The sequence below is a fragment of the Myzus persicae genome, unplaced genomic scaffold (genome assembly GCF_001856785.1).
Source record: "Myzus persicae strain clone G006 unplaced genomic scaffold, MPER_G0061.0, whole genome shotgun sequence".
NCBI classification, from domain to species: Eukaryota; Metazoa; Arthropoda; class Insecta; order Hemiptera; family Aphididae; genus Myzus; species Myzus persicae.
Window position 1 is genome coordinate 116,490 of NW_019103987.1, and position 27,029 is coordinate 143,518.

At 27.0% G+C, this 27,029-nt stretch overlaps 1 protein-coding gene across 3 annotated transcripts; it reads left to right on the forward strand.

Moving 5' to 3' along the window:
* Nucleotides 1-3,406: 3,406 nt before the first annotated feature.
* Nucleotides 3,407-23,808, forward strand: LOC111037244 (ras-specific guanine nucleotide-releasing factor RalGPS1-like). 3 transcript variants are annotated; one of them, XM_022319655.1, is made up of 14 exons: nt 3,407-4,139; nt 10,628-10,734; nt 17,613-17,782; nt 18,505-18,784; nt 18,848-19,011; nt 19,075-19,217; nt 19,296-19,527; nt 19,599-19,781; nt 19,980-20,054; nt 21,915-22,034; nt 22,123-22,281; nt 22,339-22,451; nt 22,525-22,673; nt 23,338-23,808. In XM_022319655.1, the coding sequence occupies exons 2-13, from the start codon at nt 10,657-10,659 to the stop codon at nt 22,653-22,655; spliced, it is 1,848 nt and encodes a 615-aa protein (XP_022175347.1). In that variant the 5' UTR covers nt 3,407-4,139; nt 10,628-10,656; the 3' UTR covers nt 22,656-22,673; nt 23,338-23,808. The 3 variants fall into 3 exon arrangements, with proteins under 3 accessions (XP_022175347.1, XP_022175346.1, XP_022175348.1); XM_022319654.1 differs by lacking the exon at nt 23,338-23,808 and having other exon boundaries at nt 3,407-3,815; nt 3,893-4,139; nt 22,525-23,205; XM_022319656.1 differs by lacking the exons at nt 19,980-20,054; nt 23,338-23,808 and having other exon boundaries at nt 22,525-23,205.
* The last annotated feature ends 3,221 nt before the right edge of the window (nt 23,809-27,029 follow it).

Here is a 27,029-nt window from a genome sequence, read left to right on the forward strand (position 1 = left end):
AAAATCTTAAATAGTTAACCCGTTGTCCAATTTTGCATTATCATTCATTCACATTATACTTATTTGGTAATTAGGTAGGTACTCAATATTACTTATTTAGATTTAGTAATAAAACTATAGTACCATACAGTATCCAAATTAATCGGTAAAAACAAAGGGAAAAGGAAAACACGTGTATAATGGTTCATTAGTTTGTATGATAATTGATTTAACTAAGATTTTTTTTAATGTTATTTTAGTTTAAAATATAATTATAATTACTAATTATATCCAATTTTATTAACAAAATAAATTGTTGCCAATGTTTATAAATCATTTTACGTATACGTACTAGATAGGATTTTTTATATTCTACGCTGTAGAAGTTTTAGCAACCTAATTATTTTTAATTTTTCCAAAGTCATTGTTATATTTTAATTTTTACTATATTATATAGATTCTTATTAGGTACCGCAATCTGTATATATAGGTAGGTACCTAAAAAGTAATAATAAAAATTATTTAAAATTTTTGGGGCCTTGAACGGTACCCTGAACCCGAGGTTATAGGTTTATATCCAGAAATCTCACCTAATTGGTATATATATAATATTGACGTTTATAATATAATATATATCATATATGTATTAAAAAGTGTATGGTGATTTATTTTACTGTAGCGGTATGGATACCTAGTTAATACATACATGAACCTTCCCAAAATCCCAAATTCTAATTCCTCTCTAATAAATATTGAACAAAATTCTAAAATAATGATTACCAATATGTTATACTATAAAACTACTAACTTTTTATTATTTTTTTCGTTAATGAAATATAATAATATATGATATTTTTTAATCAGAAATTCAGAAACAGTATGAGGTGCATATATTATGTAAAGGCGTACCCATAGCTTGACTGAGTTATAAACTAAACTGTATTGAAACATTTTATGACAGAAATTAAAATAAAATATTAATTTAATTTAATAGCACATTATTATTATCCGTGATAAACAATTAGTTTTACATTTTTGTACTGAAAGGATAAATTTATGAAAAATTATTTATTAAAGTATGAACAATGTGCAAAATTTAAAATGTGTTTGAATTATAATTAACAACAGTGTACCTATTTCAGAAACATACGAGGTAGGTGCTTTATTATTATTTATCATCAGAAATACACATTGTGTAAAGTACTCATTGAATTTAGTTTTTGAGTTCCTATATATATTATAAGAATATTATGTAGGTACTTCAAAAAAGTTGCATCAAGTTTCAAGATATTTCTATTTATAATAATGATATACTCGCGTTCGTACCCACCTACTCGTATTGTAATTAAATCGAAAGTATTTCATCGGAATTTTTTCTATAGAATTGAACGGGCTCGTGAAAAAATGTTTATTATTGAAGTATTTTTTTTCTGTTTTTTTAACTTAACCTTAGAGCTCAGCAGTGGTGGCGCAAACTTTTTGAATCTTTGAAGAAAATTGTGCATTTTTAATATTTTTAGCACCAACCATCCCCTTTATTACACCAAAATGATAATAAATTACATATATTAGATTATATTAACTATAATATTTATTATGATAATTATAGTGTTGTGGCAAGGCTGTAGCCAGGGGGGGGGGGGTCCCTACAGTCTTATATTAAGGTGTCACATTTATATCACCCAGCTATATTAGACATGAAGCAATTGCTTTAAATAGTTCTATATCCCACGGCCACTGGCGCCCAGATTTGAAAATGTCCTAGATGTAAAATTAAGTGCAGCTTACTATTAGGTAAGTCTGTCTCTAGTCTCTACAATCGAATACCTAAATACAGGCCACAGGCTGATTCACCAAGCATTCTCACTCCCTGTTTTCTTCAATAATGCAGTGATTCAAACTCTGATTTGGAATCATTTTCACGTATACTAAAAGACGTATTTGAAGATTTTTGAGATTTAATGTACTACTTAAGGAGTGCCCTATACTTTTCTGGAGCCACAAACTTCTGTTATTCAAATCACCAATTTATACTGTAGATTATTTAACAGTTAATTATTCTGAAAATGTTGAAGCACCAAATTAAAATTCGAACAAGTAGTTGTTGAGTTATTTATCTCAGTGTACTGTATTACCACTGGTCTTAAGTTGTACAAAAAAATCTCAAGAATGGTCTAAAAACATGGTCTTTAAGTAAGTATATGGAAAATTCCTAAATTCAGAATTTGAATAAATTTATTGATAAAGGAAAAAAATAGAGCGAGGTTGGTGGAATCATCCTGTGGTAGCCTGTTGGTACACTGTACCAGATATTATGGTCGTATATAATATGGTTTAAACTCCACTTATTTTCTTTCGAAAGGACTTAGATGCTGAAATATGGAAAAAATGATAATTTCAAATGTAGACTTAAGGACTGTAATATTTTGTAATGAAAATATGCAAAAGAAATGTTTTTGACCATTCGGGCTCGCAGTAGCCTGTAACTGAGTCTGCAATAACCTATTATAATCCAAGGAATAGATAAAATTGTAGTAACTTTATAAGTATAACTAGACTAAATTATAGAAAAAGAGTTAAAAATATTCACCTAGATACATTTTTACTTTTTGTTTACAAATTATATTTTGACTTGAAAATTGTAATTATATATGTAGGTATATTATAATTTATAGGTAGTCAAATGCCGCAATGTGGACTTTTAAATTAAAATCACACACATTTCATAAAATAACTTCAATTTTATAAGGTATCCATTAATTAACATATTTTGTTTTTTTTTTCAAAATTATACATATTTAATTACGTTTACGTGTGCCCATATTCATATAGTACCTACCTAAGAACAGACCTACAGTGAGCTCAATACGGTTTTGGGAGGGCAATTTTAAATTGAATGGTTTAGCTCCCTCTACCTTTTTCCAGGACGCTCGTGTACATAAATAAATAACATTGTAGTCCCTCAGAATTTAGATGAAATTTATTATGTGAATGGCAATGCAAATTAAAATATAAAAACCCATATTGTTCGATTTAAAATGATGGTTTTGTCATAAATTACGGCGTTTCTTTTTTCTGTTATGAATGCTAGTTGCTATAGTATGCATACATACTAGGTAAAGCCGGTAAATGTAATAATAATAATAATAATAATAATAACAAAAACGAAACGCTATTCCACGGAGCGCGAACTACGGCAGCTGCAGCTGCTCAGTGCCCACTGCTTCCGTTTGCCGCTTTGACGAATTTTTCTTATTCACTATTATTACTATTATATTAATATTATACGTCATAGTGACGACGACAGCCGGTCGGTCGAGTCTACGGCGTTCCTATGGCGCGGCGGAGGGCGTGTTTTGCGCGCTTTACCCACTCGTACAACGACCAAAGACTGATTACGCGACGGACGGCTGTGTGATAACGATCAGTAGGTAACCGCGCTTGTGTGTGTGGTGTGTCGGACTGTGCAGTCGGCCGTCGTGCGCGCTCGGAACTTATTTGTTATTATCATCTCCGTCGTGTTTATCATAATAATAATAATAATAATTATAATACAATTAAAATATAATATTATTATAACATTACAATAATATCGTTAGTATAATAGTATACACAAGTACATGACAACTGCTAGTGACGTCGGGTTACTCCAGTTTCCAGTACGCTTACAAACGGCCTACACTGACCTGCGGCTGGCCACTACAGGTAGATAGTGCGACCGAGTGAGGAGCCGTTTTGTTATTTGGTTTACGTTCGATTTTTTTCTCCTCCAACCGGCGTTGGAGAGGCAAATTCTTCGGATACGCGTCTGTTCGGTGCTCGTTTCACGGTTTTCGGTAGGTAGTTCACGAAATCAAAACTCCGCGACGCCTCGGCACAAGACCTCATGACGTTATTATATTACCTTCCTCAGGTTCGCATATCGTCATCTTTCGATTTTTCTCAGTGAGAAAAACGTCCGCCTGACCGGCAGCCGACCATAACGACGATATTTAACTGCTGAAACGGACCAATTAAAAACGAGGGCAGCAGCAGAACACCTGTCGTTGCAGAGTTTTCCTTTTGTCCACAACTTCGTTTGACGCAGTGCCCCCAACTACCCCCGTTCGATCGCAAAACACTAACCCCGCCGCTCAGGGATTTTGATTTCAATATTTTCCGTAAGTAATTTATTTGCTTGTTTTATACGACCACCCTGCCTAGTAGGTAGTGCTTGCCAAGTTTTTGTATCGATATATTTAGTGTGGATAGAAAATGTGCCCACCATATGCTCACTACACATTCCGTTATCTACCTACTATGTAATAATTGATGATAGTTATGATAGTAATTATCATCTTCCTACCTACCTTTTTTTTCTGTTTTGAGCCCAACGACAACAAGGGGATTGTTATTGCAGTGAATCCCTCACATAATCATCCACTTAATGCTAAGAATATTACTTATTTTTGATGAGCCAAAAACATACTCAATTTTATTACTTACTTACCAGTTTTGTGAGTAGATGATATAGTTTTCTAAATCATAAGCCCATGGGTCAATTTAACCATATCATATAAAAAAATTTAAAATTAATTTATTACCCAATTTATTATGACCATTCGTACCTATAATGTTGGTAAGTATTTGTATTTACATACATATATTTTGATGTTTTCATAAAAATACCAACAGTGAGTGAGGTCTTATAAATGTATAATTACCTACCTATCATTTACTGATATTTGTACTTTAGGCTCTGTATGTTGTATTATAATATTATACCTATAGAATAAACAGTAAATACATAAGTACATATTGTAGGTACATTACAGTATTACACTACCTAATTTAAATGTTTCTAATGACTGATTTTAATTTTTGGCTCCTACTATTGGAATGGCAACAAAATAAAATTGTCCGGGTTATAAACGATATAAGTCAAACAAACTTATACCCTACGAGGTATATTAGATTACACACTTTATGTGATGTCTTGTAATTATTTATCCATCATGGTTCATAAATCATTACCTATTATTATCTACTTATAGTTTATTATTTTGATAAAAATATTTGTCATATGTTTAATTTATAATATCAGCTTTAGCTTGTGTTGTAAATAATAGTAATATAGGTAATCCAATTATCCAATATTCCAATCACTCAATACTCCAATTAAAGCTCTAATGATTAATATTATTTAATTTTGCTTATTACCTAGTATAGGTACATAATATTATTATTTTATAATATAATGTAGGTATATTGTGTACTGTAATGTAGGCCATATTGTACGAAAAAAGGTATTATAATTTTTAGTTCTTATGATACTAATAGTTAATTTTAATTCACGAAGTAAGACATGTTATGGTTGACATAAGCATCAGATTTTCTTGTTTGGGGAGGCCTACCTCCCCATGAATGTAGTGTTATTATTGTGTATATTGATCTATACAGACTATACGGTTAGGCTAAACATATAAATACCGCAACAGTTTTCAATAAGTATTTTTTGATAATAATACTGTCTTCAAAAAACAACAAAATAGAGAACATAATTTAAATCCCAAACTTTCAAAATAATTTATATAATTTTAGTTCATAGTTTTTGACAGTAAGGTTAAATATTTTAAAAACTTCTATGACTTCTTCATAATCAGCACTATATGCTTGATCCCGAGCTTGATCCTATTCAATAAACATATTTAAGAGTCCATCTAAACTTTCTTGACCCTTAGTACTTCGCCGCATTGTTTTAACAATATTTAGTTTTGAGAAGAATCTTTCACAGGTGCAACTTGTTACCTGTATAGTAACAAATAATAACTTTAATTATAAAAAGAAACTATTCTGTCTATCGCAACAAGTTTATTCGTTCTTCACATTTATTGTTCAATACATTTGTAAAATTTTAATACTGATTTGCGGTTAGCCTATCGTATGAGAAGTCGGTATTGTCATTTGTCACAGAACAAACCAGTAGCCACAGTTGAAGCTGTCTTATCAGTTATCATTAAGAAAATATGTATAATAAGTATATATTTATATCTATATAAAATATGTCTATTATAAAATATAATACTACGATAACTGATCAATATTAGATACGACATAATTGTATTAGGTATTTTCTATATTGAGATTGAATACTGGAAATATTTTTAAGAAACAGTAATATCAGTACTTTGGCGGAAGATCTTGTATGAGGCAACTACCTACCTTTCCACCCCCGCGCTCGGACTTATGAATTTATGGTGGTTGAACAATAACACATATAAAACTAGAATTTAAGTGTTTTTTTTTTTTTGTAAATAGAAATAAAAAAATAATACCCATCACATATAAAATAAACTTAACTACATAATATCAAGTATAGGTACCTATTTAGTATTTACCTTATTTAAAAAAAATGAAATTACTTGTAGCTTACAATATTATTGAATATTAATAAACTATCTAAACAGACATTATTTAATTTAAGTGCTTCTCTAATCATACTTTATCTTAAAATGCTTGGATATATTTTAATGTTATTTTGTATTTTACTAATTATTAAATAGGTATGTCAATTTATCATAACAATTACTAGCTAATAAAAGTATAATTATAAACTATTTATATCTTCGAACTTTAATATCAGGTCATGTCTCTTATTAAAATATGTGTTTTAAATTGTATTATTTAGTCTTTAAATGTATTTACCAAGATAGTATCTAGGTACCTCCATCAATAAAAATATTAGTAAAATCTTATTATGTAAATTGTATTTTTAGTATTTTTAGTATTATAGTATATTTTAATATATTAATACACAACTAAATTATTAATTTGAACCTCTACCCCTATAAGATCTTTAAATATATGGTGGTTGCTGCTCCTTGTACATAAGTCGGGTGCCACTGTAGCGGTGTATACTTAAACCCCCCACCAAAAGTTATTAAATATATTTTTTTGAATATTCTTCCCTTATTTCCAACGTGTAGCAACCATTACATTAATATAAATATTATGACTAAATATCCATTCATTTAAATTGGTTTTAAAGTTAATTTACTTGGGTATAGATACCCATTACCCACCCCTACACCATGTATATGGGTTGGACACCCCTGAAATGAATAATATCATCATCTTCTATTAGAACAATTAATGGTCTTTATTAGGCGACTTGAAAAAAGTCATTTTTTCATTATTTTATTACTATTATATTTTCGCTTTGTTAAAATTTGATATACATATTTGTAAAATGTAAAAGTTCTTTAAAATATACATAATATATTACATACACCCAATGGCCATGGCGTTGTTGCCGCTGGTTTGATTAATAAAAAAAAATAAATAAATACGTAATTTATTTTTTACTTTATTCTTAACTGCATATTATATTTGTCACGTTATGCTAATGTGTTATCTTGTTATTTTAATTTACTTAAAAGTTTATATGTGTAAATTAAAATTACAAGGTTTTTGTTACTATGAGGATAATAAATACATTATCGTATTATTCTATATTTAATACGAGTTAATTTAATCACACTGATAAGTATTTAAATAAAATATAAATATTATATTATGCAAGTGTTTGCGTTAGTAAAACTGCAAAATACATAAAATATTGTTTATACTATATGAGGTGTACAGAAAATTACGACTATTGTTTCAATTTACATTTTCCTATTGATTATTTTTAAAAATCAAATTTGTTATTGTTTTATAGGAATCGATTATATAATAGTTGACAGTTGTATATAATAATGTTATCATCACATCGTATTTGTTGCAAAAATAAGAGTCTAGACCCCACAACGGAAATTATTGGTGTTGTGGGTTATTGACCGTTCGTGAATGAAGAAGTTTATGAGTTTATAAGTTTATTTATGAGTTTGACATTAATATTTTATCTATAACTTATAAGTACAACTGCTCAAGTATTGTTATTGAAAATGTGTACACCGTATACGTGAACTGCGAAGACGAGTTCTGAAAAATCCTATTGTTAGAAATGATTAATAAAATATATTCAGTATCAAATTAATAATTATTAATTAATATTTTAATAATTATTAAATATATTTGTATATCATATACTAAGATAATTCAATCTCGAGTTTAAATTATTGTATTACTATTTTTGTGTTAAATCTGAACCATTTTTGCATTATTTTAACTCTTGGTAATGAGTTGTATTTGAAATATTGGTACTATTTTCCATGTCAACTATTTTCTGTATTTGATGCATTTTTAATGTACCTATGATGTTTTTTCAACAATATTGAAGAAAACTAGAAAAATCTAATTTCATTAGAAGCAATATTATACAATTGAAAGTTATTTATAACAAATTGGTTCAGTAAAATAATTTAATTGGCTAGATTCCAAACAAGATTAAATACCTACGTGGAAATTATCCATTAGTTTATGGTTAAAAAATTACTATAATATAAAATAAGTAACTTAATTAAGGACTAAGAATGAAGAATTTAAAATATTTTCTCAACTGAATCTGAGTAACCAAAAACTAGAAAAAAAAAATCCGTGGTTTTTATATTTTACAATATTATTCACTATACAACAGTTTCGGATGATATTTTTGATAACATGGGCATAGGATGGTTGAATGAATTCAACTAATGCTGGATGACCGGATGCATTTCGTTCATTATCTAATTTGTTTTGACTTAAATAATACAAATAATACTTGTTATTATTTTAAAAAATCTATTCTATTTTAATAGTAAAATTAATTTTTGTGATATCGTACCATTCATCAATAAACTAAAATATGTACGAGTATAAGGTGATTAGGACGTCATATCCCGAACGTGTTGTCTCGATCTAAAGCTCAAGTGCATAAGAGTCAATTTTACGTTTAGAATCAGTATACTTATTTTACTATTATTTTTAATATTGGACGGATTCACAATTTTGAAATGCTCACTGTTTGTTTTCTCTCCCTGGCCTACGCGCAACATAGACAGAACACATTTATGCAGAATAATTTTTTTTATGCTTTTGAATAATCTTAGAGTAAAATCACCCATTACACAATTGATAGAGAATAATTTTTTCGAGGGATTGATGTATCGGTTTGTCTAAATATTGTCTCAAAACAATTTAAACATCATTTAAATTTACAATATATTTTTTTTATTTTGAAAATCGAATACTCAGTCAAATAATGATATAATATACAAAACCGATGTCACCTTCAAAAATACTGTCTTCTAACTTTTGTAATAGGTAATTTTACTCTGAGGTTACTCAAAAATCATAAAAAATGATTTTAGGTGAAAACGTTTTATCCATTATGTTGCGCATGAGTCTGAGAAAAAACAAATATTGCGCTGACATCCTCTTAAAATTAAAATCCACATCCTTGGATCTGACGATAATACTTCAATTCACTGTAATATTAAAAATTACTGAATAAAGTGATTATTCTAACTAAAAAATTTGTTACCATTTGGTATGTTATTGCGTAAGATAGACATCCCATTTAAGTACACCCCCTCCCCCGTCTTCTTAATATTTTTTTATTCAGATGTTTAGTAAAATATCTCGTGAAATAATTATAAAATACTAACATTTTTAAATAGTTTATATGAATGTAAAAATAAAATATCCAAATTTTTGCGAATTTATTTAATTTTAATTTTTATACTTTTTTATAATTTAAATTAGAAACATATAGAGGAATAATAATAATTTTAATTACATAAATCATTCAAATTTCTTTCAATATTTAATTATTTTTAATCGTTAAAATACATTCCACTGTAGACATAATAAAAACGCTATTTGTATATTTTAGTTTAGATATAGATACACATAAATTACATCGTATATCGCATGCCCGTTGGCTCAATTTATTTTAATAGAAACAATAATTGCAATATAAATACTTCCTTTACGCTTTCGTGTCAATAAAAAAAACTGCCCAGCTATCTAACAGAAGGTTAAAATAACCTACATTAAATTTTTGACAGCTTCTTTTTCATGAATAACAATTTGTATTATAATTGTAACTTATATTATATGTAACGTAGTCGCTCGACCTTTGGCACTCCTATTTATATTATACTTCATAGTTCATTATGATGTATTGATGTGTGTTAATATATAGTATTTTGTTTAAAGTATTTTTGTCAAACACCGCGCGGGTTCTGTTTCCTGTTACCGATATATTATGGTGTTTACCATGTTTTTGTGTATTATGATCTAAGGTGTTTACACTTTCCTTTATAGTTTATACTATACGCAATTATATTTTGATTGTAACACTTTCCCCCTAAAATATACCTATGAGCTAAATAAACTAAATAACTTGTACATTCATTCTCGAACCAATTACTTATATATAAAAAACTGATATGTACCTATGATAGTGTTGAATCGAATGTTTTGCCTTACACTTTACATGAATAAATAACTGAATAATAAAAATATATCCAATCAATAATTTTTTAGTATTCTAGGAATTGTCTTATACTATACATGCCGCAAACTATTTTATGACATTACAATTTTGATTATAATAAATTAATAAATAATATTTTTGAAACATCGTTAAATAATTGAATAGGTTTACCTATTGTTTTATAGTTATTTTCTATTTAAGCAATTGTATTTATAGTTTTATATTGAAATGATTTGTTTTTATTTACAGACTGTTTGTATAATGAATATCAGTTATCTATGGCAAAGATGAGGTATGCAGATAATATGCCCAGAGATGTATCTATTGATAATTTCCCTTCGCTCAACGTGTCTGAGGTAACGTTTTCACAAATGTATTATATTAATGTACCTATCTACTATCTACCTTATAAATTTATTGGTTTTTAAAATTTTATTTACCGTGATTGTACAGTGTATAAATGTATATTATCTAAATACTAAGATGTATAAAAATATAAATTCTAATATTGTCGGTATATTATTTTTAAATAAAGATGAAAAATAAGTAAATTGAGAAGAAGAATATTATAACAATCACATTGTACTATTTTTTTTACTTAGATTCTTTTTAGCTGTCATGTGAATGACTAGACTAGTAGAGGTATACATTATATTTTTTTAATGTAAATATGAAACATTCAAGGTTATAAGGATTTTACAAAATAAACAAACTGAATTTAACAAATACTTTTATTTGTTATTAACTTATTAATCTGTGCAGTATGGTTCTAAAAGTAATGTATACATAATATAATGATATGTATTAAGTTATTAGTGTATTACTTAAATAATATACTATTATAAAAAAAATAACTTATCGTAATCGAATATTTCAAAGAAATTAGTGTAGATATTTAAAATCTAGTTCAATACAAATGCGTTTCATGGTGACACGATGTGAAGGTTCCATTTAAAAAAATGTTTGGATATTCGGATATTTTTATTTATATCATAGTATGGAAAAACATTTTCTTATTATTTTATGACTATGATGCGTGACTGGCAGGTTATAACGATTGTTATTATTTAGATTACCGCCTAGAAATTACACGACACATCTACTTTTGGAAGGTATTACATTTGTAAATTTGAGTGTTTTTGCAATATTAATCCCTTTAGAAAAGAGATTAAATCCTTTTGAAATCAAAAATAATAATGTCTTGTTTATTTATTTACCTTATACGATAAAATGTGGGATATCACTTGTTGCGTTGTGCTAATTTATAATATTATATCGTTTCAGTATTTTTCGTGCATATTTATGTGCATATATGTATCAGCTTTTTACTTTTTATTCATTTTAAAGGAATATATTCCCTTTATTTTAACGATTTTATACTTATAATTTTTGGATAGCAAATTGGAGAAAAGTCCCAAATATGTTTCAAATAATTAATGAATGAGTCGTAAGCAAGTCAAAAATAAAAATAGCAAGTATAAATGGTACCTAATACTAGTGTCAACAGTATCTATGTATTCTTATACAAAAATGACAGCTGCTGCTGCTAACATGGGTATAATATTGTGCATTTGTGCAGTACTACCTACTGGCGTATTGAAAGTTCATTGCATCTTGTGAAATTTATGATTCATTATTCAAGAATAACTTTGTATATATCAAAATTTAAATGAACATTGGTGTAAAATTATAAATTATACAAATATTGTAATGTGTAATATGTATTGAATTTGATAGCTGGTTATTGCCTTAAGTAAATTTTTAACCTTTTAGATTAACAAACGACGAATAATAATATTATGTTATCTGCAAGTGTTAACGGAGATTCAGTCTTCGGTAATCGGTGTCATATAAAATACTAAAATGTATAGTCTTTATTTTATGTTTGGGTATTCAGAATTATTTTCTAAAAAACTCAATTGTTTAAATATTATGGTGTTCTTTAAGCGTGAAGTAATTTGTGCTTGTTGTCGTGTCAGCTGTATTCATAATTTATAGTTTCACTCGGTTTATAAAAACTAGTCACAAAAGAAAAATACCCTCATCAGCCCAAATAATATAATATAATATAATATATTTATATTTGTACCTCCGTCATTATACGAATATTGTTATTCATCGCCTCTCCCCATATATTTTCTTCAAATCTTGTTAGTCCAACTTAAGATGGATTGCACACAAATGATTTCTAATTAAAAATATCCCATGTATATATGTACTTATTTAGAATTATAATAATTTCAATGGTATTAAATGATTATTATAATAAACTCATAATTGGTAAAAATTAAAAACTATAGGTAGCACTAATAACTAATATTATCACCCAGATCGGGTTGGTATACTTAATTCCGAATTTAAATATATAAACGACTAAGTGGTTGATCGGATTAAGTTAAAGATTATACAGGGTGATCCACCAAGCATGTCCGCGATTTTTCTTTCAATAATGTATTTGTTTAAATTTTTATTTTTGAATTTAATTTTTAATAAACTGAGGTATTATATTTTCAAACATTTAAGTATTTATACAAATTTGAATAGCGTCCTGTAGCGAAATAAACTTGATTTTTCAAAAGTGAACTACTTTTATTGGAAAATATTGTATAAGTATAAGAATAGAAGATGATTTGTTGAAAATATTGATGTATATCGAAATTCGAGCTATTAGTTTTCGAGTTATTTCTTTAAGTAATAAGTACTGAGGATCTGTGTGAATTCTCCGGGCATACGCCGCAATAAAAATATAATTAGTAAAAATACAAACATTATTTTATCATCAAATTATACCTATAATACTAATGTATTTCTATTAATACATTATGACAAATGACCATGCTTGTATTTCGGAGTCAGCGTTTACCACTACTATAGTCTCTAAAGATATTGGATCGTCTATGATAATATGTTTAAGTATATACTTTAGACGTTTAGAAGATATGGAGGTTATAAATTATAATCATTTGAAAATTATTGCAGTAATTCATATCCGTTTATTACAATTTTATAATTTATAAACTTTGTCCGGACTCCAAGTAGAATAAGTACTAGAAATAGACTAATACCAATACCATTCGAGTTTTGAGTCTAATCTATACTCTAAAATACCTTCTAATGTAGGCATGTGGCTATGTTACATTCTAGAAACTAAACTTTTATAATAAGATGCGTTAATATTTCTAAAAAAATCACCAGACCAACAATGATATGAATAAATAATAAGTAAAAAAGAGTGGTCCTCATTTGAAAAAAATAAGTTACGTTTGTATCACTAAGGTACCAAAAGGTAAATAAAATATGGTACTTATTTATGTTTATGGTCCCCCGCCGAGCTATATAAAATTTATCACTCCGTCACCGGTTGACCGTTCGTTATTATACTATGCTATTTTTTATAATATACTGTAACATAACTTTGAAGTTATAATAAATAATAATCATAATAAATTATTTATAGTTAATACTTTAATAGTAGTATTGTTAATAATAAATATTTCATAATTACACGTTCAAAAAATAAGACAGTTTTCTAGAGATCTTTAAATGGCACACATTTTATTTGTTTTTTGATTTTAAAATTAAATATCAGTTTTAAATATTGCGGGGAAATAACTAATCAAAATTAATTTTGAACAATACTTTAAAAAAAGCTAATAAGGTTTGTAAGATAGGTATCCACTTTTAATTACACATGTACAGGTACAAGAAGAAAACATACTAACACATACAAATATAATAAAATACAATTTCAAATATTATAAGAAATATTTACCCTTTTTCAACAAATAGATCTCGTCAACCGTCGTGGCGTCGTATGATACTAACCTACATAAAAGATATAGCTACAGACAAATATTGGTCATGATTATCGAAATTTTAGACTTTAGATTAATACGGGGTGTAAGACGATTGCGTCCTACCTTTTTGCATGCAAAAAACGCATCACAATTGCTCTCAAAAAATTAGCACGAGTGCACTCGTTTTTCCTTTTTACCTACAAATAACGGAACACAATTTTGGTCAGTAAAATATAGGTCCTTGCAACCTTACAACAATTTTCCAATACACTATTTAAAAATACAGTCTGAGTGGTAAACTCAAAGTGATGGTAGAGTTATAAATTGTATACAGGTTAGTGGAGGGAAGATAGTAAACAATAGTACCTTAATAAAATACTCCTTAAGTGGTATAAAAATTCAAAGATTTGAAAATATGGTTTTTAAAATTACTTTAATATTGGTAACAGTGCGTTTTATGTGATCTGTATGTAGTTTGCTGATGTCGTAAACGATCTACAATCTGTTTTACTAGGTAACGCCTAACCTCTAATAATAAAAGCCACATTTGTAGACCCATAAACTGGAGCTCATACTGCCATATCCACATTTTATGTTTAATATATTATGAAACAAAAATGTTCTTTGCGTGCCAATAGAGGCATGGAGTTTGAAAGGCGGTTGCAAGTATTATGGTTATAGGAGATCTATGCATCCATCAAAGGATTCAATAATCCACGATTTTCTAAATTAAACGAAACCAACTTTTTTTATTAATTAATATGGTTTTAGTAATAATAATGTTTCAATACAACATTTTTTTTAAAAAGGATTTGATACCGCGATTGTCTTTGTCTAACACACTCGAGACATAGGATTTTAGACTTATTTTTTTTTGCCAAACGTACCAATTGATCTAATGAAGCGTTAAGAATTCTGAAAACAGATTTAAATTTGTCGTCGACTACTTGAAGTGGACTTTCCCTAGTTTTTGATATTATCCCTCAAATTTCTACAAACGTTATATTAAAAGAGAATAATTAAAAAATCGTCGTATTTCAATTTTTGGAGAAGTTAAACTCAAAAAATCATAAACGTGGGAAAATCTATCTTAAGTAGACTTGACAACAAATTCAAATCTGTTTTCAGAATTCTTATTACTTTACTATATCAATTGGTACGTTTGGCAAAGAACATGCCTAAAACCATATGTCGCTTGTGTGTTAGACGGAGACAGAAAATCACGGTATCGAATCCCCTTAAATGCATTTTTATAAATTGTTTGTTCGTTTTTTATGTGATTTTTTGTAATAACATTTTACTTAACCTGATTTTTCATAAATTAATATAAAGTAATAATAAAGTTTACTTTAATTATTCGTATGAACTATTAGAACGTATTTATTTTGATAGATTGCTTACGACACCAGTGAGTTATGAAGAACACGGTTGTTCGTTAGGTACTTAAGTACCTAAATTTTCCAAAAATCAGAATTTTAATAAATGCATTATTAAAGGATAAAAGTCTAGCCCACCCTCCAAAAAACAATTGTAGACCTATAGGTAAATACTAAAGACCTATTACTTACTGGCGCCAATGGTGTTATACATGTATAAAGTGTGTACTTATATCAATTTTAAAATAACGTAGAATATGAATCATTCGTAATTTAAATTGTTAAGCTTTACTTGAATCAATGATGAAATCAGGATGGTTGTATTATATACTTTATAATCAGACGATAATAGTAATGTAGTGTTAATAAATGAATTTATGAACTTATATAACCTTGATATTGGAATTTGGATGGGTGCAGTGAATGACGAGCAATTGAAGTGTTAAAAAGTCATGATTTACAAATTTGGTGTGTAGAACGAAAACTGAATTAAAAGGATGCTACCCATGCATTTGTTGTCTCCGTCTTACACACGAACATTTTCATTCACTAGTTTCAATAGTGTGCTGTTAGTTTTGATATTTGAGTGAATTCAAATAGTTTTAGGTATGAACATTATCCATGCTTAAGCGTCGGCGGATTTTTGGATATTTTAATTTTCAAGCGAGGTATGAGAATTTTTGACTTGTGTTATTTCACATACTTGTATCTAGCCTGAAAATGAAAATATCGAAAATCCGCCGACACTTAAGCAGCAATAAGCATAGATAATGTTCTCACCTAAAAGTTTCACTGTCCTTAAATTCACTCTAATATCAAAACTAACGACACGCTATTCAAACTAGGGAACGAGAATTTGCTATCTCGTAAGTTGGTAAGACGGAGACAACAAACGCGTGGGTAGCATCCTCTTAAGTACTTAATATTATTTATCAATACAGGGTGTACCTGCAAGCCACTATACCGATTACCTGCAATTTGTTCCAAACCATAAAATGAGCCTTAAGATGTGTAACAAACAATTAGGTAACACTGAGTCTAAACCTAGAACACTAGTCTTTATTACACTGATTAAGTGCAAGTTGTATAATTGCATACATATACAATTATCTGACTTAAAAAATTAAGTAGCAAAATACCAGGATTTACTTAACATTGCATGTTTATTTAGAATTTTTTTGGAAAATTGTGTTCTTTGCATTAAATATTTTCTTGAAAATTTCCATTTTTTAAGCCTATTTTGATGATTTGAATAATTGAGTACCTACTACCTATCCTACATATTTTATTTCTGGTTTGATTTCCACGTTTTACCACAAACAGTTAATGGATAATCTATATTATTTTCGTTTCCAGAATGTTATAATGTATAGGAATGTGTCATTAAAAAATACTAGTGTCGTAAAATAATTACGGATTTATCTTTTGTTAACTATTCCTTATTAGTTATTTCCATCTAACTTCATAATAATCGGTCTAATTTATCAATATATCATAATAGGTATGTCATCATGTTATAAGCTCATGGTTTTTGATGTAAATCTCAATAGTTTTTTTTCCCATTTCAAATTATTTTTGTTAAAAGTAGATAATCATGTTCTCTGTTTCTTAATTAATCAAATTGCAGAAGAATCCATCTAATATTATTGACCTTGCTCTGAATTTAATTAGTATTATTTTAATTAGATACCTAAGTTATAACGGTTTATTAAAATAATTATATAATAAATACTTTAAGTTTTATTACCAATATGAACAATGAACATAATAATATGTTTGTATTATTATATGTATATTCCCAGTTTTATTATCGTTTCTAGATATGATAAACATTAACTAATAAAGATAATGCATTTTATTGGTTTACATTAATTTTGTAATTTAGTATTCTAATTTCTTTCATATTGAACAGTCTACATTTATAATTTTTCATATAAATATATTTTTTTAACTGTATTAAAAAGTTGTGGATTATTTATTTTATCATTTTTTCAAATTGTACCTACCTAATTTTTTTTATTGATCTTGAAAAAAGTTCTAAAAATGTTGTGTTGTATACAGAAAGTGAAGTCAAAGGCTTATGATGATGATGATAAATTAGAACACTTAGTTTCCAACACAGAGTATAGAAAATTAACCACCTACAACTCTTTGAAAAAACATCCATCAAATCTATCAACTCCGTCGTGTGAACAAAGGCATAGAAGACGTCTTTCAGAAACATTAACATGGTGAGCAGACTTATTATTTTGTAAATATAAAATAATTAAAAACTAATATTATTTACATTTTTAACGGCTGCTATTTATTATAATTATTTTGGGTATAAATGATGAAACGATAAGTTAAGAAACTAATATTATTTATTTATTATTACTTATACTTATTCTTATTGAATATAGTTTATTCATGTACCTACATAGGTAGCTATTATTATATATTTATACCTTATTGTTTAAAATCAATACTTTTTATATTGAAAGGAAAAACATTTATATTTGAAACAAAATTATTTTATTGAAATTTTTGTACGACTTCAAGTATCCAATGAATTAGAAAACTTGTATATCAGTTGTGACTGGTTTACTTGTTTTTACATTATGATGAGAATAAAAGTTATCGCAAAATGGTAATATAATTAAATGTACTATCATCTAATGAAAGCAGATCATACACAGTCACTGTGTCCTTCATTGTATTTGTATTTGCAAATGCAGGGACTGAAGACATGATAAATAAATAATACCTACAACATACAATTATATACATTATTGTAAAGAAGTGATTTGTTATTATAATATTTGGTAACATTTTGGTTTTGTGTAACAACTAGACTTTGTTATAGTGCCATTGGTATAATAAAATATATTGTTAATTTATTAGTACTCGAACGTCAAGCATTAATTTTTTTGTCCATTAAGTACTTACATGTTTTCTATCTATTTTTTTACAGTGGTTTAGCAAGACAATGTAAAACTCACAGTCTTCCTTGTAATATGACATTAAAACATCCTTATAGTGTTTCGTCAGTCGATGCAAAAGATGTTGATAAGACTAAGGGTGTTTTGTCTCCTGGTATACTCCCGGAAGATTGGGCTGCCCAACTCACATTATTAGATTTAAATATATTTAGTCAAATATCTCCAGAAGAGTTGTCTTCGTGTTCTTGGAACAAGAAACAAAAATTAGAAGTTGCACCAAATGTAGTAGCATTTACTAGGCAATTCAATCATGTAAGTAAAAAAATTAAGTAACAATATATTTTTGATTGAATTTTAAACATGATAAATATTCAGGTATCATTTTGGGTTGTTCAAGAAATATTGAAAGGCACCACTCCAAAACTGCGTGCTGATCTGATCACTCAATTTATAAAGATCTCCAAAAAATTGTATGACCTTAATAATTTCCATTCATTATTTGCTGTTATTTCCTCCCTTCAAAGTGCTTCAGTTTATAGGTGAGTTTTTAATTCATAAGGTAATTAAATTCAAATTTCAAAATGTGTTATATTTTTGATTAGATTATCCAAATCATGGAACAATGTGTCGAAGAAAGATCGGCAATCATTTGATAAACTAGCTAATGTTTTCTCAGAATGCAATAATTGGAGGAATCTTCGGGATCACCTAGAAACCTTACGTTTACCATGCATACCTTATTTAGGTAAATAATAAATATATAATAATATAATAGGTATATTTATATACATTAATTTTTCTAATAATATGAATGTACATCTAGGTGTATTTTTGACGGATTTGGTATATGTTGATATGGCACATCCTCATAAAAGTAGTGGCTTATTAGAATCTGAAGCAAGACGTCTGAAAATGAATAACATTTTAAGAGTAATATCACATATGCAGCAGAGCCGTTATGATCATTTGATACGGTTTTCTAGAATAAATGATTATTTGAACTCTATTAGATATATTGAAGAACTACATAAGTTTGTTCAAGACGACCAATATAAGTATGCACTACAATATAGAAAATTATGCCTTAATTATTTATACTTCTCTATTTCGTGTATATTGTGTTTAGATTATCATTAAAGTTAGAACCTTTATCCTGCCAAACAGAAAACTCTAGAGGTTCCAAAGAATCTGTCAATCAAGTGTTGTTAGATTCATTGAGTTTATCACCAGCAAAATCAACAGATTTAATGCGAATAAGAAAATTTTCTTTATGCAAACAACAACAACAACAGAAAACAAATTGTTCAAAGTAAGTACACACATATATTAAGATAGATATTATAATACTTAAATCAAACATCTTTTATGATCTCTAAATATGGGATTAAATATTATCATCAACACTTAAATTTAAGTATAAAAAAATCTGACAATCATGCTTATTATTGTCCGTACATTTTTAATGGCTATCCTAGTCATTTTAAACATAAATTTATTTTTTAATCAGATATCGCAGTGCAAGTCTACCACGTAGTTTTCTTAAAAAACCTGTGAATCAATCTGCCGTGTGTAATAATAATAGGTAAGCAGTTAGGTTTTGGAGTGTTGATTCTTTGCACATAATTTTTTGTATGTTTTATCACAACTATTATAGTTCTTGCTGTTAACTATTTTTGCTTTTGGCTGAAAAACATAATTAATGTGCTTTTTTCAACTTATTAATTTTTGGTTTGGTAGTTTCTTATTTTATACAACTAAAAATGTACATGAGTATTTAGGTATTGCAATATTTTTAATTGATTATATATACATATATTTTAAAAATTCTAATTGTATGTTTTAAATTATATTTTTTCAATTAATTTTGTAGCTTATTAGTTTTTGTTTGTATTTATAAGTGGAAATAATTTATCTACTCTAATTTAGTTCAACCCCCTTTAAATACTGGTTGATTGTTGTACTATTGATTGGTATAAAACAATAGTTATATGTAAGAATGTGTGTTGTTGACACAGATACATTAATTCATAATGCATGTGTGTCAAGCATAAAATAATGTATAACTTCTATCATACTGACTATTAAATTTACATACTATGAAGTAAGATTGTTTTATTGTTCAGGAAGAAAATCAATAATTTTTTTTGTTTTTATTGGAGACAATAGGTCGGTAAACATATTTTGTAATATGTATTTTTATTTCTAAATGTACAAAAAGTTGTGTTAATTTAATTAGTGTTTGATATAATGGTGTTATTTAATTACAATTTTTAAATGTATATTCAATTATTGATTTATCACACAATATTTAACATTTCATTAGCACTGTTTAAATTGTTGTTTATTTACAGTCTGATTTTATACATCATTGATGTTATAATTTCAACTGACAAGAAAGTATAGTAATAGTATTACTACTTTTTCACTACAATAATAATAATTCAATTTTCATAAGACTATTCATGAATCAATGACTATCATGGCATTAAAAATTATATATTTCTTTATGGCTAAACCCCACTTTCTTACGCTGTATAGTATATAATTAGTAATTATCATTATTTTTCAGTATAATCATAAAATATAATATATTTGTGTCACTGGAGAAAATATTGTTAAGTTATTTTATGCATAGTTCATAAAGATACAGATAATTAATATAGTATACTAAAATTGATGTAACTTTTCATTATCTTATTTGTAAAATAATAATTTAATGTGTATTTTGAAAAATATAGAGTTAATTTAAACTTAATAACATGTTTACTGCTTAAGAGGACGTGATACCCGCATGTGTTGTCTCCGTCTTACAAGTGGGTAACATAGCAAATTGCACACTTTGCAGAACACGCGTAGCTCCATTAATTTAAAAATTAAAGTGAATTTACCTCTTATAAAATCTAAAAGTAAGATTATTATCTAGGCAACCTCATATGCTTTTTATTATATTTTTATTTTAACGCGAGTTATAAGTATTTTAAGATGTATAAAAAATTTACAATTTTAAAATACTCATAACTCGCGTTTAAATTAAAATATAATAAAAAACCTATGAGATTGCCTAGATAATAATCTTACCTTTAGATTTTATAAGAGGTCAATTCTCACTAATTTTTAAACTGACGGAGCTACACGTGTTCTGCTGAGCTTAAAATTTGCTATGTTACGCACTTGTAAGACAGAGACAACACATGCAGGTATCACGTCCTCTTAATATAAACATTAAAAAAAAAAAAAATATGAACTTTTAAGAACTAATGAGATATTTTTACATTTATTTAAAAAGATACTATTACTTTATAATTTCCTAGTTCATTAATTGTTTTTCTCATACAAACCTTATAATACTAGATGTTTTCAATCAGATATATTATCTTCAAATCCTAATAATGTACTGATTTATTACATTTACTTTCATTCAACATTTCTATAACTTTTTTAGTTTGATCCATAAGTCTGATGAAGGCATATTGTCAACTGTAAACTCAAGGAATTTACTAGATGACTCGCTCATAGAAGAGAATACATTAGATCTGTCTAATTTGAATCTATCACCCTCTCAGTGAGTACCATAAATTGTAGTGATCATTTTAATGGAGATACTAAATAAAGTGTATAACTGAAATTTATTGAAATTAATGTTTAAATAGAACATTGAAAGGAGCCCATAAAATAAGTTTAGAAAGTTGTTTAAGGCGTAAAGTGGTTTTGAAAAATGGACGAAAACCAGCTGTAACAACATGGCAACGTTATTGGATACAGCTATGGGCATCGGTTTTAATTTATTACTCACCCAAGTCTTTTAAAGGGTAAGTGTATTCCAAAATATCAATATGCATGTATTTATCATATTGTCTATTTTACAGTTGTAATAGAAATGACTTTAAACGAGAACCTTGCAAACTTTGTCCGTTAAAAGGATGTACTATTAGTCTTGGTGATAATCCAGATACGTTCTTAATCAAGCATCCTGATCAAAGTAAATATTTCAACTTGATTTGTTAGTACTATGAAGTAACATATTTGTCTTACTAAATATATTATTGTCTTAGGAAATACATATAAGTTTCGAGCCGAGAGTGACAATACAGCTTTACAATGGTACAGACGATTGTACCATGCAGCACAGTCAGTACACCAACCTGACACTAAATTACCAGATAACCTTATAAGTTTCGACTGATTAGTTTTAACATTTCATGTGAGTTTTTTTGGTTGAAGATAGAAAAAAAATCAATTTTAAAATCAGATTATTTTATGAACACAACCTTTGAGGCTATTATAAAACATTATAATATTATAAATAATAATATCCATGTGAGAGTTAAATTGTATTAAAAGTGATAATCGTTACCAAAGATGATTTTTAGATAGAATATACATATTATAAACATAAAATATTAAAATAAAGTTAGGTTAGTTTAAGTTGTTTAATATAGACTAAAATACTGCAATACATTAAAAAAAAACATAATATTTTGAAACACATATCAAATGTTTTAAAATTGAGGACTTGCTTTTTTTTGATAAACATTCTGTACATTTCCATAAGAAATACATAATTTTTTTACTTTTCTTGCCTCATCTGACTAAAAATAAAATTAAAACAACTATAATATATCTTGCCATACAAGAAATTGTGTTTCAATATACTTAATTGCACAGTTGATATTAATTGTTTACAAATTCAAATGTATATTTACTAAGAAATTTATATTTTAATTGCCTAGTATATTATCTTTATATTGAACTTTAGTATAGTGTTTTATACTTTTATGTTACTCTTCTGAAGTCTGACTTTTTTTAAAAAACATTTAGTTTAATTCATTGGTTTAAATTATTATTTTATTTTTTTTATATTTCAGTTTACTTTGATTTGCTGTTGGTTCTTGTGAAACAATAATTATTATCTTTAATTTAATAATATAATAGTGTATAATATGACTTATAATATATTTCAGTTATGAATATTTATAACTCTATTGTATTATAAACTTATTAATTATTATTTGCGCATGAGCCTCTTTTACTTGTTCTCCCAGTAGATTATAAACAGTTGTTGTGTTTAGTGGACACTAATCATGAAAATTTAAAAAACATATCATTGCATCTTAAAATTATTAAGTTTGCCATGACTAATGTTACTAATTTTATTGATTGTTTGAAAGTATTTTATTTTTTACACTACCTGTTGCTTATAGAATTATATGTATTTATAGTTATGGTTAATCTATCTACAAACGCTTAAATTAAATTCTGAAAATGCATATATAAATAGTCCCTAAAATAAAATTAAAATGGCCAATGCCTAAGTTCCTTATACTAAAATATCTATATAATTATGATTATGAAGTAAAGTTGTTCATAATACATTTTTTTTAGAAATTTAATTTTTAAAAAAACATGCTTTGTTAATATTTTTTTCTCAAGTTAACTGTATTTTTACTCACCAAAAAAATTAATTTTGTAGAAAATATGTTTTTTGATATCTTAAGACTTAAATCATACCCATAGAATCGTTTTTAAAAAACATCATTATTGAAAATAATGAAGTTAAAATAGCGATATCAACAATTACTTATTAATAATTTTTGTGTTATAAAATATAAATAATCAAATGTAATGTGCGAGTAGGTTGTGAACATACCTTAAATATTGGAACTCTATACATTTTATTCTTATACTATAGTGTTTAACGTCAACCTATTTACCATACATTTAAACAGTTTAGACATTTTGAGTATTATATAAAACTATTTTGAGTAACCATGAATCTTTTTAAATGTTATATTTTTGTACACTCCTGTTCTATTAATTTAATACAATTTTTGAATATTTTTTTTGATGAGACTTTTAAGTTTATTTATCATAAGGTAAAATGTCTCATTATTCACTAACTCATGATTCATTTTTACTTAAAAAAAAAATATATCTCTGCCCAAAAAGTAAACTGTACGAAAATATATTTACTCGAAAAGTATAAAATGTTGTGTTTAAAAGTTACTGTTTGTAAAACTATGACCTTTTTTGCACTGTCGTGGATCTATAATTTGCCAGTATAGCTTAAGATCTCCATAATAGCACATAAGTTGTAATTAAATAAATAACAATAAAATAAAACACTTTATTAATAATGTGAGTAATATTAAATGAATTTCATAGATTTATTAAAAGATTTTCATTATTGTATAATTAGCACAATGTGCTAATATTTTGGTTTTCCTACATAACTTGAGTTAAATTTTATTTGTTGTAATCAACGATATTAGCAATTGTTTTTTTTTTTTGTTATAAATGGATTCAGATTTTGTTGTGTTCATTTTTAATTTAACTGTTATATTGTTTTCATTTATCAGCATAATATAGCATATTCTTAAGGTGGTTAATCTATGATAATATGATTTTATTACTTAACCAGGAGTCTAATTTATTGTAAACAGTAGTTATTGTACTAAATTAACTTAATCTGATTGTTTTTAATGTATTAATTTTTTGAAGATGACACAATATTGTCATCTAAAGACATACAATGTGTATACTTATTACTTAATATGTTGTAGTTAGTGAACTTGTATTGTTGTGCTAAAAGCCTAAGTTGTTTAGATTTATAAATCTGAGTAAGTTGCAGACCTAAAAGTTTTATTTTGTTTAGTCTTTAACATTGTGCTGAAATAATAATTTTCTTGTGGACATACAATATTATACATTTGCATCAATCGATCTCAATTTAAAGAATACAATAATGTCTTTAAACAATATAATTTTAAAATATTGTAATGTAATTTAAGCAAATGCAAATAAACAAGTCAAATCTTAATAATCTGTATTCCAAGAAAAAAAAATATATACTATACCTACATAATGTAGTCCATTTAAAAATTATAATCTGTCTGTTGACTCATGAAATGGTTAACAAATGTATACTTACAAATTCCTTTTTCTACCAGCATTTAATTTAAATTACTATTATTGTTATTATACATGCTTGATGCTTTGCTCGTGCTTTTGTTCCAAATCAGTTAGCGATGATGTTCTAAATTATAATAGGAATGTAATCTTTGCGCCACTGTTTGTTTTGTTAAATTGTTGTGTTTGAAATTGGATATAAAGTGTTGATAATTATCGTTTAGTAATATGATAATAAAATGTACCTATGTATTAATTTAGTGATGTTCGGAAATGTTATACACCTATTCTGAAGACCTGATGTATGGTTACTATAGTTGTGTACTCGCGTATAAGACACTTTATTTATTTTATTCGTTTAGATGTATAAAAGCAATAATTAAAGGCTTAAGATTATTTGTTTGTACATTACTTATATATACTGTCCACACACTTGCCACAACAATAAAAACGTCCTACATGATATTTTTGTTTTATGTTTTTTTATTATTATCATTCAATTTATTTCCAGAACAATTTTTCGTAATAATCTAATTGTACGGTCACATTAAAAATATTAAAGTCTACTTAAAAATAATCCAAATTTTATGGATTGAGCAAATTTTTTCTGCTCATACTTCAGTAAAACAGCCATTGATAGAATGTATGGTTAAATCAAATTATTGAAAATGTTTTTCTCATTTTTTGATTCTATATGAATGAATTTAAAACCAGAGGAAAGTAAGTAGTTACCTACGTCAATACCCAAACGGCTCCCGTCAAAAAAGGTTTTACGAACAGGTAAATTCCCAAACGGCTCCCGTCGAAAAAAGTTCTTATAAGTTAGGTTAGGTTAGGAATAAGTTCTTCTAGAATCGTTCCACAGCAGATTTAACATCGAATTCAATTCTGCTCATCCTAATATTTTTAAGGTTATTGACATACTAACCGAAATACAATCCGAAACACAAATTAAAGCTCGAAATGGTGTAAATACACCAAAACCGACAAAAAAACAGGAGCTCATTGAAAACATTATCGGAGAATTTTCATCAAATAAAATAACTACCACAGATTATATAAAAAAATTGTGCATAAAAAATTTACCTATTCTATAATTTTTTTTTATATTTTTATACATACATTTTTTTCTATTTTTAAAACTTTTTTACATTTAATTCACAGAATATAATTTTTATAATTTAACCTTAAAAAACAACAACAAATTTTTAACCACACCTCTTTAGAGACAGTCCTAAGTCTTATGAAGTGGGAAGGAATTTGTGTTGTAAAAAACAGGATTATTACCCGGATTTTAGTAAAACTTTTTTCGATGGGAGCCGTTTGGGTATTGACCTGTTCGTAAAACCTTTTTCGACAGGAGCCGTTTGGGAAAATCGGGAGCCGAATGGGCTATGTCCGTTGCCTATTTTATATAGTTATAAATTATAATAAATAAGTTTGAACTTTAAGTCATAAGCTTTGTTGGTTAAAAAAAAGTACGATAGAAAACTGGCGAACGAAAAATGTCTATGTAATAAGTGTGTAAGATGTACGACATACTCTTAAAATTGTTATTTTAGATTCTATTTTCTAAAGGCATCTATAAATGTATAGATTTTACAATATGTTTTTTTTTTACTGTTTGCAGCAACTTTTCTGGTAGATCAGT